The sequence below is a fragment of the Garra rufa genome, chromosome 22 (assembly GCF_049309525.1).
Source record: "Garra rufa chromosome 22, GarRuf1.0, whole genome shotgun sequence".
Classification (NCBI taxonomy): Eukaryota; Metazoa; Chordata; class Actinopteri; order Cypriniformes; family Cyprinidae; genus Garra; species Garra rufa.
The window spans coordinates 39,518,668-39,536,188 of record NC_133382.1 but is presented as its reverse complement, the minus strand read 5'-3'; the positions used below and the strand labels follow the sequence as shown (position 1 = coordinate 39,536,188).

The 17,521-nt window shown below is 35.4% G+C and overlaps 1 protein-coding gene across 1 annotated transcript; it reads left to right on the top strand.

Moving 5' to 3' along the window:
- The first annotated feature begins 1,004 nt into the window (after window positions 1-1,004).
- On the top strand, window positions 1,005-17,097 carry pdzd7b (PDZ domain containing 7b). The gene is made up of 15 exons (XM_073827967.1): window positions 1,005-1,029; window positions 1,097-1,219; window positions 1,297-1,471; window positions 1,546-1,722; window positions 2,651-2,798; window positions 4,265-4,325; window positions 4,393-4,779; window positions 6,476-6,628; window positions 6,828-6,940; window positions 7,034-7,125; window positions 13,365-13,456; window positions 13,568-13,639; window positions 14,174-14,701; window positions 16,531-16,631; window positions 16,743-17,097. The coding sequence occupies exons 1-15, from the start codon at window positions 1,005-1,007 to the stop codon at window positions 16,893-16,895; spliced, it is 2,400 nt and encodes a 799-aa protein (XP_073684068.1). The 3' UTR covers window positions 16,896-17,097.
- The last annotated feature ends 424 nt before the right edge of the window (window positions 17,098-17,521 follow it).

Below are 17,521 nucleotides of genomic sequence, written 5' to 3'. Positions count from 1 at the left end.
AATCTGCTATAATACATTTGATATAATTAGCTTTCTGTTTACCAGTTTTAAAATAATAAATCATTAATTTTTTTTACATTTTAAGATAATAAAAGCACGTTTTCACAACTGGATATCAAATTAAAAAGTTTATTGCAACTTTTATCTGACAATTCAGACTTTTTTCTTTTAATTCTGAGTTAACATCTGAGTTTTTTTGTTATTTTTATTATGGAATAAAAAATAAAAATGGTAATTGCGACTTTTTTTCTCACAATTTTGACTTTTTTTGACAAATGCAATTTTACACCTCGTAATTATTATTTTTTTTAACAATGGAATAAAAATAAAAATGGTAATTGCGACTTTTATCTCAGAATTCTTACTTTTTTCTGAGAACTGCAAGTTTTTATCTCACAATTTTGACTTTTTTTGACAAATGCAATTTTATATCCCGTAATTAGTTTTTTTTAACAATGGAATAAAAAATAAAAATGGTAATTGCGACTTTTATCTCAGAATTCTTACTTTTTTTCTGATAACTGCAAGTTTATATCTCACAATTCTGTTATTTATTTTGTTTACAATGGAATAAAAAAAAATGGTAATTGTGACTTTTTATCTCACAATTTTGACTTTTTTTGACAAATGCAATTTTATATCTCGTAATTAGTTTTTTTTTAACAATGGAATAAAAAATTAAAATGGTAAGTGCAACTTTTTATCTCTCAATTCTGCTTTTTATCTGACAACTGTAAGTTTAAATCTTGCAGTTCTGAGAACTGCAAGGAAAAAAGTCAGAATTGTGAGATATAGACTAGATATATTATGAATTAAACCATATTAAGATCAGTTTTTTTTATATATATCTGAGGCATTTTAGTGATATTTTCATCCTGTACCACCACTGTTTTTGTGAGGATCATTAGTTTTGCTTTGACATTTTGATTGATGGATGGTTGTCTTTGTTTGTGTCGCAGTGAGCTGAGAGATCGCAGGAGTCCTGGGATCTCAGAGACTCACAGATGGAGGCTGAGACAGGTGAAGCAGGTGAAGCGACTCTGAATGAACCACATAAGCACTCAGAACTGAACACTGAGCGTGTGTCTGTCTGCAGGTGAGATCGTGAGCTTGACGGTCATCAGGGGTGAAGATGGTCAGCTGGGCTTTAGTGTGCGAGGAGGATCCGAACACGGACTCGGCGTCTTCATCAGCAGAGTGCAGAAAAACAGTGCCGCAGGTCAGAAGCTCCGTGTTCATATGCATGTTTTGTTTCATAATTGATTAATTTTACAACATTAACATATGTGTGTGTAGAGCTGGCGGGTCTGTGTGTCGGCGATAAGCTGCTGGAGGTGAACGGTGTGAGTCTGGAGAACATCAGCATGAGCAGCGCTGTGAAGGTGTTGACGGGTCACGCTCGTCTTCGTCTGGTCGTCCAGCGGGTGGGTCGCGTACCTGGCCTTCGCTACACTAATGAGAAGACCACGTGGTGAGTGTCACCAACCTTATTGAGCACTTTGGGTCCAGAGCTGAGATCCTCACTGTGTGTGTTTGTGTGTTTAGGGTGGATCTGATCCATCGGCGGATGGTGGTTGAGGAATCAGATGCTCGTGTCTCGGTGTACAGCTCAGATGGAGCGCTGTGTCGGACGATTCACCTGCATCTCTCTCAGCACCAGCCCTGCCTGGGACTCAACATCCGCGGAGGACGAGAATACAACCTGGGCATCTACGTCTCCAAGTCAGTACAGCTCCAAACACACACATACAAGAGTCACACAACTGGCGTCCTCGGGTTGCGCTACATATTCTAAACATTTCATTTGATTTTATAGTATTTTTGAAGCCCTTGAAGAGCATTAAGTAAGGAATAATTGACGACGGGCCGTTGAATTCTTAGAATATAATGCACACCTGAGGTGGTGATGCTGCCACAATGCGAGGCAGAGTTATTATTTTCGTAGAATTCAACTGACCGAAGTCAATTATTCCACTTATACTATGGTTACCACACCTCAACATTGATCAGATGATATATTTCAAGACATTCATCCAGTTTTTGTCCTTAAACCGCTATCTTACGCAGCTCATCCAACCCTAGTTGCTAGTTCCGAAACGTCATTTTAGACCTAGTAACGACGCTTGAGCCATTGATAGCAAACTAATGCAGTTAATAATAAAGTTTAGACGAAAAAATTTCTCTCAGAAAGAGAGAGATTAAGTGCATGAATTACCTCTCAAGTCTATGCGTCTCTCAGAAGTGATCGGCAGCATTGTCTCTACTAATAGTGAAACTTAGTTCATTTTCTACAAGACCACGCCGTTGTTACCTCGCGTGTGAGAACCATCATTTTTAAGTTGGTAATCATCAGAACAGCGCTAAAGTGTGTGCTAACTGTATGTGTGTGTGTCTGTGAGTGAGAGAGAATGGGATAAATAGAGTATGTGCTTTCCAGACATAATCAAACGTAATATGTGACCCTGGACCACAAAACCAGTCATAAGGTTAAATTTTACAAAACTGAGATGTATGCATCATATGAAAGCTCAGTAAATAAGCTTTCTATTGATGTATGGTTTGTTAGGATAGGACAATATTTGGCCGAGATACATCTATTTGAAAATCTGTGAATGTAACACTAGTGTTGTTTCTGATTGGCTGCTTGCAGACTGGATCCTGGCGGTCTGGCGGAACAGGGCGGAGTTAAGATGGGGGATCAGATTCTGTCGGCCAATGGCGTGAGCTTTGAGAACGTCAACCATTACAGAGCAGTGGAAGTGCTGAAGAGTCATCCTCATGTCATACTGACTATTAAAGTGAGTCTCACACACACACACACACACACACACACACAGCAGATGGCTGATGTGGCTCTCTGGTTTCTGTGTGTGTCGGCTGTGCATTATTCACTCTGTTCCTGGATCAGGTATTCCTGCAAACTCATACACTCTTTGTGTCCATATTAAACAGGCCACTTTTCCAAATATTCATGTTCAGGACTAAATGGTTTGGAGCATACTGCTCCTTGTTAATACTTGTTTTTTTGCCAGTACAGACAAGACAGTCAAGTTTATGACAGTCAGGTTTTTGCGAAGAATGATGAACTCATTAAATCATAAAAATGATAAATTAACAAAAAAATAAAAAGGTAAATTAAAAAGCTTAATAAAAATGAGTTTACCTGCATATCATGCGACCAATAGCCAACTTTAGAGGACAGTACACATACAGACGTGTTAAGTAATTATTGAAATAATAATTAAATCATTAGAAAATGTAAAACTAAATAATTTTAAAAACCATACAATAAAACAAATACTAAAAATTAGACTATAAAAATGTGAAATTAAAATACAAAATAAAAATATAATAAAGATAAAATATTAAAATTCTTAAAATACATAAGATAAAATATTTTATGTTTAGCTGCACATCATGTGACTGGCACTCAACAGTGAATCTTGAATATATTATTTATTTATTGAAATTAAAAATGATGAAAAATCTAATAAATGTAAAAATATATAAATATATTTTTAGTAAAAAACAAACAAATGAAACACTAAAAACTTTTTTTTTTTTTTTATTAAAATAAATAATTTTTAGAAATAAAAACAATCAAAAAAAAAAAAAAAACGCCAAAAAAGATTAAATATTTTATTTGTTTTACTTGGGTTGTTATTTGTCTGCATTTCATGTGGTCATCAAAATCAGAGAACCGTAAACATGTGAATGTGGTGATAAATATGTGACCATGGACCATGAAATCTTAAGTAGCATGGGTATATTTGGAGCAATAGCCAAAAACACATTGTATGGGTCAAAATGATCGATTTTTCTTTTATGTCAAAAGTCATTAGGATATTAAGTACAGATCTTGTCCATGAAGATATCTTTAAATATATCCAAACTTAATTTTTGATAAGTAATATGCATTGCTGAGAACTTCATTTGGACAGCTTTAAAGGTGATTTTCTCAACATATCGATTTTTTTGCACCCTCAGATTACAGATTTTCCTAACAAACATCATAGGAAAGCTTATTTATTCAGCTTTTAGATTATGTATAAATCTCAATTTAAAAAAAATTGACCCTTATGTCTGGTTTTGTGGTCCAGGGTCAATGGAATTGAAATTTGAAATATTGACTTAAAATCAAATTTAAGAAAATATTTTAGGTTTTTGGCTGACAAAAATGTTTAAAAAGACGACAGACAAAATGATATTCTGCGGTAATTGGCAGCTTGTACATAAATATGATATGACTTTATTTTGTTCACAGGAAGCGGGCAGATATCCAGCCTACAAAGAAATGGTGACAGAACTCAGCTGGATGAATAAATGTGAGTTTTGTTTCACAATAATATAAAGTGTTAATCTCTCAGTACACTGACCTTTGACCTCTTTCAGCGGGCACTGGAACTGTCTATTCGTCTTCACAAGGGTCGGAGTCTCACTCATCCACTTCGTCTTTGTCCTCTGGGACGCCCCTGGGCTCTGTGAGCGGACTCTCTCAAGCGACTCTACCTGTTAGTTTGCCCTTAGGAGCCAAAATGTCCGACGTCCTCGGCTCCACTGAGGCCCAGTTTCATCCAGATTCCACCGATAGTGACGGTCGGTCAGAGCAGCTGCGGACGCTGAACAGAGGACCCACTGAGCTGCTGCAGGACTCTGTGATCCGGAGCGAAGGAGAGTTAGGAGAGAGAAGAACGGAAGGCAGAAAAACATCTCTGCTCATGGCTCTCAGCCGTCCGAGTCCTCCGATACGCCGAACTCGAAGTCACGTGACTGTGTCAGGTAGGGTTGTGCGATATATTGTGATCATATGCAACGAAATTTAGAAAATATGTCAAAAAATTCGACCTTCCATTCAATAATCACAATAAGCTTTGTTGCTTTTGACATTTTATCACTAAATTCAATCATTAACAAGTTTATTCCCAAATTTTTCCAAGACATGAAAATATCCAAATCATGTGTCATTAGTAACCCTCAAAATAATCAATAATTATTTTTGGAAAAGTGTGTGAAAAATTGTGAGCGGTGGGATAATGTGTGTACTGAATTAACGTATTTCTGCAGTCATAAAAATGGTTATATATCTTAGCCAAGCTATTTTAAACTCTTTGATCACATTCTAGGATTACTATTATGCATAAAAAAAACTTATACAACATTGAAAGCAATACTGAGACAAAAGACAAAAATTGTTTCTTTATTGTAACATATATCATCAAATTGTTCTATTAGTGCTAGCAGTATTGCAACATCAACATTGTAACTTATTTGTAACATTTGAACTTTTGATTTAGTGCAATATTTTGTCATTGCAATCTTTACTAACAACTGCATTGGATTTATATTGCATACCTAAGTTCACTATTATCCCACCGCTCACAATTATATAAAAATACATTAATACTAGACACCTTAGAGATAATGTGTACCAAAAATCTTTGTCATATCTTTATGTTAACATACTTTACTAGCCTTGTTTTGAAGCTTTGATGCAGCCATCATCGTCTGGTCATGTGACGGTTGGCACTAACCATGTGAAACTGCACATATTTAATTGAGACACTTTGTTTTTTCCATATTTGCAGGAAGTGCACAGAAACATCAAGTCAGTAAAGCATTTAGAGCTTTTAAAATGAAAACCTTTTTTACAGTCACAATTGTGACCGGTGGGATTAAATGGGTTAAATGCGTTTTTGTGGCTCTGGTGGTGACAGATTCTGTAGTGTACCAATGATCTCTTCTTCTTTACTACTAGTTATAGCAGCAAATAAACACGAATGAACATCAAAAGAAATGAACAACCTACTGAAATAAATCATCTCATGTAATAAATCAATCAGTGTTTCAACCACAGAAAGACGTCAATAAAAGCTTGAGATCAATAATGTCACATTTACCTCCGGAAAGACATTCAATGTCTATAAACTCGTTAGTTATCTAAAAAAATAACTATAGAGAAGCATTTTTATAAATATAAGCACTTTATCACATATTCATTTTATTTCTGTAATTTCTACTTCAATACTTGATATTAAATGAATTTGACAACACAGTTTTGTTAAAATAAATGGTGCATCAATCTGGCTTTTTGTTATACCATTTATAAAATGGTCAATAAATTTGGGATAAAACACAGCAATGCCACTTTTTGATTAATTTTTGAAGTGCAAAAACCTTTATGTTTGTCTATGATCAACTAAAACAGAACAAGCATCTACCTGATTTCATGTACTTTTAAGGTCTGATTTTGAAATTTTTGTATGGTTTTTTTCATATTTGTAATCCTTTTCTATTAAAATGCTTGCTATGGATGCGAAAATGCAAAAAATCAAACCTGATCCAATTTTTATGATGTAAAAAAGTTTCGGAGGCAGTGTGTAAACGTGATTGACACAGTGTGCAAAAATGTTTAATTCAGTGTGCAATGACCTTTACTACCAGTAATGCAAATGCTTTGTTTCTCCTGTTCCTACAGAAGAGGAGAAGAAACAGAAGAGGAAGCAGACGGAAAAAGGTGAAGAGAGAAGCAGTCCACTGCAGCGCTCCAAAACATTCTTCGGTCTTTTCCGAAAGCGAGTTTCCTCAAGATCCCGATCCAGATCTCCATCTCGCACAGAGTGCAGTCTGGGTAATACTAGAGATGTCCTTTGAACGAAATCTGTAAAGACACTGCATGTGTCCTTCCTGCTGAAAACATTCACAAAATGCATTACAAAGACGAGAAATGTTAATGAGAAATATATTTAATTTGAATTATATATTACAAATATTCTTTATTAACTTTAAAAAGTAAAACAAATCTGATTGAAATCTGAATGTTTCCCCAGGCAGGTATGATGCTGGTTTATCTGAGCAGGACGCTCTGTCTCAGGTGCGGGAAATGGCTGTCAGATTGCTGGAGGATGAAGATGTGCTCCTGCTCATGGAAATCTGTAAGCGGGTAAAGGAGATTCATTTACTCACGCTGTCCTTAAATAATAATAAATAAAGGTTTTGTTCGTCCAGAGACAAAACTCATGTGCTATTCTTATAGTATTTGTCAGAGCGAGGGCTTCAGACACTTGCGCATCCGCTGCTGGCCATCCTGAACACGCCAGAGAAGCTCCTTCTGCTCCGAGAGATCAGGTGAGAGGAAAAAATGATGTGTAAACAAACAAAAATGATGCGGCATATATCTAGCATTTCTTTTGCAAGTCTAAGAGGTGATTAGAGACACCGTTTTCACCTAAAAACTTATTTTTTTTTATGTGTTTTGTACGTTCGTTTATGAAAATGCAACCTCAAAATTTATGTTTTCAGAGTTTTTGAAAACATCATTATCGTCTCCATGTAAACTACAAAACCGCAAATTTATGCATGCATGTGAGTCTATATGTTTTATGTGAAGGCATGCAGTGTTTATTTACATCGTCAGCAACTGGCCTGGCATGCATTAGCCTATCAGCGAAAAACGGGGATCATTTTGACAATGTTGTCATTTGAATGCAAAATTAAAAAAAAAAAAAAAGTAAATCTGACTTTTTTTCATTATATGAACATGCATGCATAGTTTCAACCTCTGGTGTGTTGTAGAAGTGTGCATACACTCATTTTTATTACGATGTTTGTGAGTCAGTTTCACCATCGTATTTCACCCTTTAAGAGTGTTTACATTTATGCATTTGGTAGATACTTTTATTTAAAGAAATTTACACTGCATTGAGGATGTATGGTTGTGGTGTAAAATTTAACTAGGAATTAAACCCATGATTTTGGCATTGCGAGTGTCATTCACATATGTGACCCTGGACCACAAAACCAGTCATAAGGTTAAATTTGACAAAACTGAGATGCATACATCATATGAAAGCTCAATAAATAAGCTTTCTATTGATATATGGTTTGTTAGGATAGGACAATATTTGGCCGAGATACATCTATTTGAAAATCTGGAATCTGAGGGTGCAAAAAAATCAAAATACTGAGAAAATCACCTTTAAAGTTCTCCAAATGAAGTTCTTAACAATGCATATTACTAATCAAAAATTACACTTTGATATATTTACAGTTGGAATTTTACAAAAAATCTTCATGGAACGTGATCTTTACTTCATTTCCTAATGATTTTTGGCAGAAAAGAAAAATCAATAATTTTGACCCATACAATGTATTTTTGGCTATTGCTACAAACATACCCCAGCGACTTAAGACTAGTTTTGTGGTCCAGGGTCACATATTGTTTAAGCCTCAGGAAAGTACACAGAATAAGTGATTTTCAATACCTTTTCTGTTTAAATGTTAAAACTGGAAAATAAAATGTCTATAAAATGTACAGTTTGTGAAAAAAAATGAAAAGTGAAAAATACAGTTTTAAATATGTTTTTTGCAATGTATAAGAAGTATTAATGTTAAAAATGAACAGTTTTAACCTTAATTTTGCTGAATTTTGAATCTAATTAGGGTCAATTTGATTCAAGATTTTTAACATAATACAGTGTTTATTGCTCAAAAATATTAATTGACCGTGTATTTTTGATTGGCATGGTTGCATTTTTCGGTTTTGAAAATCTTGTAAATCTTTTAAATCCCTTTTGTTTGGAACGTACAACCTGTTAACAACCTGGGCTAATTGATACTAGTTGGGCTGATCAGTTGAGGCAGGTGTTCAGGGTTAATGAGAGCCTTCAAAATCCCTCAGATGGCAGCACTCTGGTTGAACAGAAAGATTGAGTGCTTGAGTGTGGGACAATGTGTGGTTGCTTTTAATGAAATATTGTGTTGGAGTAATGAAGCGTGATTGTATAAGTGAAAAAAAAAGTGTGGGGAGAGGAAAGAGACAAGTGCAACAAATCTTAACACTGACCTACAAAACTCACTATAGAGATGAACATTAAAATGTGAATATAGACAAGACAAGAGTTTACCAATCATGAGACAAAAGTATGAGTGTGTGAATACTGAGATAACGATCGGTTTGCACACTAGAGATACTGAAGTGAGAACAGAACAGCACTGCTAACAAACGCAGGGTTGCACTTCAGCTTTATCATGTTTTTAGAGAGTTCTATTCATAAATGTTCAAGTACTTAAACAGCTCATCACTGTCTGAAGCATTTAAGATTTTCTGTTTAAAATATGACCGTAAACACTCAAGTATCTTTATTTTAAGAGACAAACTGGCTGACACCAGTTATGATCATATCAGATACATGTGTGTGTTAATGGTGCTGGTTTATGTTTGGACAGGGTGGCCGCGGATCCTTAAAAAGTCTTAAATTCCGTTGTCCTAAAATAAGGCCTTTAAATGTCTTAATTTGTCTTAAATCTAAATCCAAGGGTCTTAAATTTTTTACACTTTGAAAAGGAAAAGTTTATCGTTTTGAGGAGAATCTCCTGCGCACGTTCTAAATCTGTTCTGTTGCTAGACACGCGCTTGCTTGACAACGCCTCAGTGTTGCCAGATTTAGCAGGTTTCCGCCCAACTACACGTATTTGATTTGCAGATTAGAGTGCGGATCGGGCCGCATTTTTCTGTCCGAGCCCGGCCCGCGTCCGACAGAGCAGTAACCGAGCCCGACCCGAACCCGACAGGCATTAAGATATTTATGTCCGAGCCCGATCCCAGCCCGACACAGTTAAAATCTTTTTTTTTTCTCATACTAATGACACGTGCAGTTTTTTGTGTGGAAAGCCCGCTTTTATTAAGCAACTGTAGGAAGGCGTTCGGAAATGTCAACAGATGAGCGCATCAGTGCACACGGGGCAAAAAGCGCTGTTATAACACAGGCGCACTATCGCGCTGATGTAACCGAGCCCGACCCGAACCCGAGCATCCTTTCTAAATATCTGTCCGAACCCGGCCCGGCCCGTCGGGTTCCGTCGGGTACCGTCGGGCTCGGCTCGGGTATCCATCCTCTATTGCAGATTAACTGTTAAGTTTAACCATCATAGAGTAAAAGTTTATAATTAGCACATGTTTTTACGTTGCCGCACACAACTGACGCGAGCACGCGCAGAGAGAGAGAGAGGAGAGAGAGGCGCGCGGCGCGATTCACACAGATTGATTCCTCTTTAACTGCTATTTGAACGGAAACGTACATACCAAGTCATGTCTTAATACCCGTTTTGGTATTCTGTTTAACAGTCGTTTATGTCTTCAGTGAACCGAAACAGCTGAGAAAGAGATGCATGCATTTGGCCTTAAAGAGACAGCGTCCTATAAATACCTGCAGTGAGAAACACTAGTTATTTTACAATTAATTATTAAATTTCCCCTCCTGAATACTAGTGTTATTGATTTTATTACTAACTTTATGTTGTATTCATTTACACTTGTCATTTGTGTAATTGTTCTTGTTTTGTTACTGAACTTTAGTTCAGATAGTAGTTTTTGCTGTGGGTGAGAAGTAGCCTACCTAAAGTAAGCATTCAGTAATTAGGAAAAAACAAACTTTTTTTTTTTTTTTCTGATCCGAAAAATGATCCGATCCATGACTCAAAATCCGTGTTTGTTACACTGTTACATTGGCTTCAAAGTGTGTGAGAGCCTTGACTTTGTCATGGAATAGAAAATAATTTCTTCTTCTGGAATAGTGTTTTCTGTTGAATATTCCCAAGAATAATCAGTTAAATAAAATAATAATTTAAAATATCTTCATAGTTTTGTGCTAGACTTTTGCGGGACTTTCAATTTGGTCTTAAATTTTGTTTGAAAATGGTATTAAAAAGTCTTAAAATGTCTTAAATTTAACTTGGTCAAACCTGTAGACACCCTGTTGGAGCACTAGAATACATAAAATGTGTTTAGAAAGAGATTAAACACTTAGGACTTGTTACATTTTTACACTACGCTGTAATCAATCTAGAGTTGGAGAATCCTCCAAGTAGGGCTCGCTGCAGCCTGCGGTGGACATCCAACCCCGCCCACATCCATGTGTGACGTCAGACACCACGCCCACGTCAATGCGTCACCGTGTGACTCCCCTCCCCATCGGTAGCCTTAAAGCGGTGCATTTCAAAATACTTCACGAAATTTATCCATGTAAAGTAGCTCTTTCTAAATTCATGGACATTGAAAATACCTGCAGTTTCTGTAACACACATGAAGAAGACTTGTGTCATTTGTTTTATAATTGTGAATTGTCTCTTAGTTTTTAGTCTGATGTTAGCACCTTTCTATTTCTGCAAAGAAATGTTAATTATATGCTTTCTTTAAAAGATGTTATCTGTACTTATTCTCATAAAAGTAAAATGATTGAGTACGTTGTTAACTTTTACATTTTGCAAGGCAAATATTATATTCATAAACAGAAATTTGCTAAATGCATACCAAAATGTAATTTATTTTTATCAGAAATAGAAGTTTTGAAAAGTCTTTAAAACAAATGAATACATTTGTTGTTACATTTCACGGAGAACTTTTTTTCTGGTTATGCTCCCACAATATAATTTTTGTATATGTAAGGGAAAAGGAAGAAAATTTGAACTATTGTTTAGTTGTTTCTAGGTTTTAATTTAATTTTTGTTTATTTATTAACTTTTTATTTATACGTTTATTTATTTATTTTTTTCTCTCTATGGTATTAGTTTATTTTATTTTTTTTTATTATTATTATTATTTTAATTTTATCTTATTACATATTGTATTACTGTAAACAGATTAGGCTTGTATTTTGTGTATCTGGATTTCTATTTCAATATTTTTGTAATGTCCAATTATTCTTTTAAAAAAAAAAAAAGAATCCCGATGTTGTACGCATGTGCAAGAATGGCGGAAGTATGTTGTATCGGGGATGTAAACAAAACAGTTTGTATTAAATAATACAAATTAAACCTAGGTCACCTTTCATATGGAACTAATTACATTCGAACAGCCGGTAAAACGCTTGCTTTGGTTGATTAAAGTTAGGAAAATGGTAATTGGTAATAAAACATTTAAACCCTACCCTATTTGTTTGTGTAATGACATAAATTCACGTTTATTATAATCGATTTTGACATAGCTTAGACAAGATCAGATTTAGACGGACAAGTAGCCTAAGTTTTGTTATTGTAAAAGTAACACTTAGCATATTTTCATTTTCATCTAATTCTCTAAAGATATGTCCACAAATGTGAACATTGCTAATCATATTATCACTATTTTAATATGTGTTAATACTATTTAATATGTTGGATGTGTGACGTGTTTGAACATGGGCGCGGCGTCTGGCGTCACACTTGGATGTGGGCGGGGTTGGATGTCCACCGCAGGCTGCAGCGAGACGCTCCTCGAATCTATTGATAAACCAGTTGCTTTGCAAAATGATTCAGTTTCGAAGTGCTTTAAACACGACACTAATGACATCTGCTGGTCAAAACAGTGTAAATGCAATTAAAAAAACTCAATCCAAATATGCAAAAAAAACTTTTTTTGAACCAATTGCAAATGTTTTTCTAAAATGAAAATTAAACATTAATTATGAAGTGTCTGTATAATTCTCGCTCTGGTTAACATGCGTTTGTCTTTAAAAGATCACTTAAAACTACATTAGACAGTGGATCATGGCTTCATCAGATCAAAACCGTATAACAAAACCTTGTTTGCTGAAATCTTGTGACTTTTAATTTAATTTACACTTGAAACCAATGATTTGAAACAAATTTAGCAAAGTCTTCAAAGGTTTTGAAAGCACCCATCACTGATGCATGAGTGTGTTTTTAAGTTGAAAGTACAAAATGGCTCAGAAAATGATCAAAATGATATTTAGTGTATGGTGCATACATGTTATCATCACAAGTGTTTGAGTTTCATGACCCTTTAAAAAAATATCAAGAGTGAGAAAAAGTCTTTATCAGATAATGAAGCACAGGAAATGAACAATTGTGGCCAAAAGCAAAAATTCAGTGTGTGTGGAGTTGAAAAGCCAAACCAAATATGCTCATTTTAAATTAGCCAACTAACTATCATTGGTCAGACCTTTCATTGGGCTAGTCATGTCAGAAGATAAAGTGGTTTTGGTTATGTGTTTATGCATGATTACTTTAAAAGTGCACATTCAAAATGTGCAGAAAAAGAGTTGGAAATGGATGGAAACCCAGACACTATTTGTACAAGAAACTCTCAAATATGCTTTATGCTGTTTAAGATCTTTATTCACTCATTTCTTCTCTATGTTTCTGAGAGTGCACATCTGAACGTGATAACATCCACTTTAGGATGTAATTTTTTTTTTTTTTTTTTTTAGGATTTTTTTTTTCCTTTTGCCCTTTTTATGATATTCAACTGCATTTTTTAATATTTTTTTTGGTAGAAGTTTAATGCATCCAGTTTAGTGCATGCAGAAGTAACGTCTACAGAATGTACTGAACTTTCACTAAAGCTCATGTGTCTCTGTTCATCTCAGATCGCTCGTGTCCTCCACTGATCTTCCGCTCTTCAACAGCATGGTGTCTCCATTTGAAGAGGAAGCTTATGATATTCTAAAGAGTCGCTCACGTAAAGTTACAATCTTCAAATAATAATGCAAATGTAAAATAAAATGTAATGTAAAATAATGCTTAACAGTGGTTCATAGTCCACTAGGTTTGTCTTTACGTGTTTATTTAGGTAGAAGTTCTCCTCTACGCTCTCCTCAGTCAGGCCACGCCCCCCGACGCCACCTCATCACACCTGTACCAGGTGAGCATCAGTTCTTAGATTATATCCATTAATAAGTCCATCTTCCGCACCTCTTCGGCTTTAAAACTTCTCAACTGCCCCATGACTAACCAGTAGTTGTTTTAATGTTGAGAAAATGTTGAAACGATGTTGAAGGATTGTTAAAAAGGTTTATAAAATACTTCTAAATCAACACTAGAGATTTTTTTTATTTTATTTTGCAAAATTGAAACAATTCAAACTGTGGCGAAAGCCATTTGTTTCAGGGTTGCAACAATGCTACAATCAACACTGAAAATGTAACGTTTGAAAATGTTTTCAAAGACATTTAAAAATTGCTGGTTTTTTTTGTTTGTTTGTTTTTGTTTTTAAATGTTGATTCAGTTTGCAAAACTGAAACAAAATGTAACATTCACCCATGAATAAATGTTAAAATGTCTGGGTTCAAATGTCTTAGTTTACAGAGAGTTTACAGTTCAGACTCATTCCTTGTCTTTATTTATTCAACATGCATGATTCCAAATAATAAATGAAAAGCGTGTGTCTCCGCCTCAGATCTGCAAGGTGATTTTGAGCTTCACGCCGCAGAGGACCTACAGAGACAGAATCAGCTTGTAGAAAGTCTGGAGCAGCTGCGTCTGTCCTGTGGTCAAGACCAGAATGACTCCAGAGCAGTCAGCTCATTATTGGACGTTCCTGTGGACGCTTGCGGTCATTCAGACTCATTAACCTCCTCCCGGATGTCCACACTCCTTCCCAATTGGCTGCTGGCAGAGAACACGCATTCAGACTCTGGCCAAACACCAGATGATGCTTTCGGCTCACAAAGAGGCCGCTCTCCTGTTAGGAACGGACATTCAGAGAGGAGAGCGGACAGAGCAGATGTGCTGTTTACTGTAGTGGATGCGCCTCGACACAAGAGGCCGCTGTTATCGCAGGTCTTTGGTTCTCTGAAGAAGTCCCATAGTTCAACTGTGTCACCTGCAGGAGAGTCTGTATTTGAGAAACGCACCTGTGATGTCCACACAGATTCAGAGTTTGATCTGACCACCGTCCACCTCAGCAAAACCAAGCAGTCTCTGGGTATCCACTGTTTCTAGTTGTAAATGCATGTTGTTGATCCAGGGTTCGTACAAGGTGCTTAAAGTACTTGAATTGGACTTTGAAAATAGCAGTATTCCTTCATCAATAAGCACAAATATTTTCAAGCAATTAAAAAAAACAACTTTTTGCTTATTTCAGTTAATGTCAGAAAACAATAAAGCTAAGCCAGTAGTAGTACTGTCAGTGTCGTGTAAACATGGCTGAAGATGAGAAAAGAGGAACCGATGAGCCGAATCATTTACGCTGGAACCGCTCCGATTGATTCAAACTTGTGATTTCAATCATTCATTTCAAGTGATTCATTAGCAAAAACCAGATCAAATTAAAAGAGCCATTCATTTTCAAATTTCGACATCGCTTGTGATGGGAGAAACGTAGATTTTCGAAACTCAGAATCAGATGAAGCATTGCCTGGCAAAATGATTCACTGTTTTGAAGCGCTCCAATTGAATCACGTATCATGAATCATTTGTTTCGGATTGGGACATTTAAATTAGGTGTCACAAATCATTTGATTTTAGATCAAAACAGGTTTGTGAATCATTTTAATGAATTTAATTATTTAAATTAAATGATTTTAGATGGGAAATTAGGAGTGCTGATTGTGAATCATTTGATTTAGATTGGGACTTCTGTGTGGGTTCGCAAAACATTTGTTTCAGATCAGGATTTCACAAAGCCCTTTTTTATTATATTTTTATTTATTTCTTTTTTTTGAATGTGAAATGGAAGACATTTTGTTCGATAAGTGAGATCTCTGATTGAAGTCCTTAAACATCAAAAAAGTGCTTAAAGTGCTGGAATTTCATTTCACTGTATGTGTGTGAACCCTGCATTCATTTTAAGCGATTCACTAGCAAAACCCAGATCAAATTAAAAGAGCCATTCATTTTCAAATTTTGACAATGATTTTAAAAAGCACAAATGGGTGAAACAGAGCTTTTCAAAACTCCAAATCAGTTAAACCATTGCTTCGCAAAATAATTCACTGTTTTGAAGCGCTCCGATTGGACCCCGTATTGTGAATCATTTGATTTAGATCGGAATGGGTTTGTGAGTCATTTTGCAAATGATTCAAATCAAACGATTTGCGATTTCAAGTCCCGATCTAAGTCAAATAAGTCCTGATCTGAAATGAGGATTTGTGAATCATTTGATTCAGAATCTGGACTTTGGTGCAGGCGAATAATTTTTTCAACAATAGAAAAGAAACCATTAAGGCAGTACAGTTATAAAAATAAAAAGAAATAATAAGTATACACAACATACAAATCCCTTAAGAATATTAACAGTGGTTTACTGCACTATAGTAAAAGTGTAGTATATGTTGTAATACTTTTAATAACACTTCGCATGTGCTTTGTGCACTTTATTTTTGTAATTTTAATTAGTGTATTTTTATCTATTTTTTTTTTTTTTTTTAAATTTGGAGTAGTATAGGAAAGTGAGATCTCTGACTGAAGTCCTTAAAAACCAAAAAAGTAGTGTTTAAAGTTCTTGAAAGTCCAGTATCTGTACAAACCCTGTTGATCGTATTGAAAATAATTCATCAATGCATGTGTAATTTTGAATGTTTGACCTAGTAATTTTTAATCAAAATATCATAACTAGATCTTCCAGTAATGTCTCAAAATCCAGTCAACATCTGATGGATAAGACCTTACATTTTTTCCTTTTTTAATAAGCTTGCATGTGAGTCCTAATATAGAAGTAATAATGCATTGCTACTCTAATGTGTGTCGTCTAATCTAATTAATGATGTAAGTGAAGTGCAGGTAATGATGTGCAGTGATTGTGTTTGTGATCAGGGATCAGTATATCTGGAGGATCAGAGTCTCGGGTTCAGCCCATGGTGAAGATCGAGAGGATTTTCCCAGGAGGAGCTGCATCTACAAGTGATGCTCTGCGGGTAACGGATGAAACCCCTGTCTCTCTCTGTGTGTGTGTGTGTGTGTGTGTGTGTGTGTGTGTGTGAGATGTCCTTCAGTGTGAGTCAGTGGATCTGTTCTGTGTGTCTCAGGCTGGTTTTGAGCTGGTTTCGGTGGACGGCGTGTCTCTGCAGGATGTGACCCATCAGGACGCTGTGGAGATCATTCGACAGGCCTTCAGTAATAAGAACATCAACCCCATGGAGCTCGTGGTCAAAGTTCCCAAAGAGCCCAGAGTGTCATGACGCGTGCCTTACCGTATGTATTACGCTCAGAAGAGCCACATTCAGCTCAATCATCATTTTAGAGTGAAGAATGAACACTGGGACTGAGCCAATCTCATGAAAACACAGCAGACTCCTAAAGATTCACTCAGGAGAAAATATACTTCACATCAGCTTGAACCAGGAATATGTGCTTAAAACATGCTTTACGAATTATCACAAATCCAGGAACATTCTACAGATAGTTCTGGAATCATGTTGAAAAAATAAACATCACTTTGTAACATTTATATTATAAAAAGCTTGTGGGAACATTAAACAATGTTTCGAAAATGTTTAAATGTCCAGTTTGATTGATTATGATTAGAACGTTATTTTAAAAAAAAAAGTTTCTTACAGTCTTTTTTTAATTTAAACATTTATTTTTGATATTCTAAAGAGCATTGATGTCTGGTTTTATTAATGTTAACAGAACGTTATTTAAATGTTACAAAAACGTTTCTAACAACCTTCTGCTAACTTTTATTTTTACCCAATATATAACATTATTAGAACATTCATTTATTTATAATTTAAGAATGTTAAAATGCCCAGTTTTACGTAATATATAACCTTATTTGAATGTTCATTTATAATATTTTAAGAAT

Coding starts and splice junctions, on each gene's coding strand:
- pdzd7b (XM_073827967.1), top strand. CDS start 1,005: ATGGAGGCTGAGACAGGTGAAGCAG. Junction 1,723..2,650: donor CTGGGCATCTACGTCTCCAA/GTCAGTACAGCT, acceptor GGCTGCTTGCAG/ACTGGATCCTGGCGGTCTGG. Junction 14,702..16,530: donor CAAAACCAAGCAGTCTCTGG/GTATCCACTGTT, acceptor GTTTGTGATCAG/GGATCAGTATATCTGGAGGA.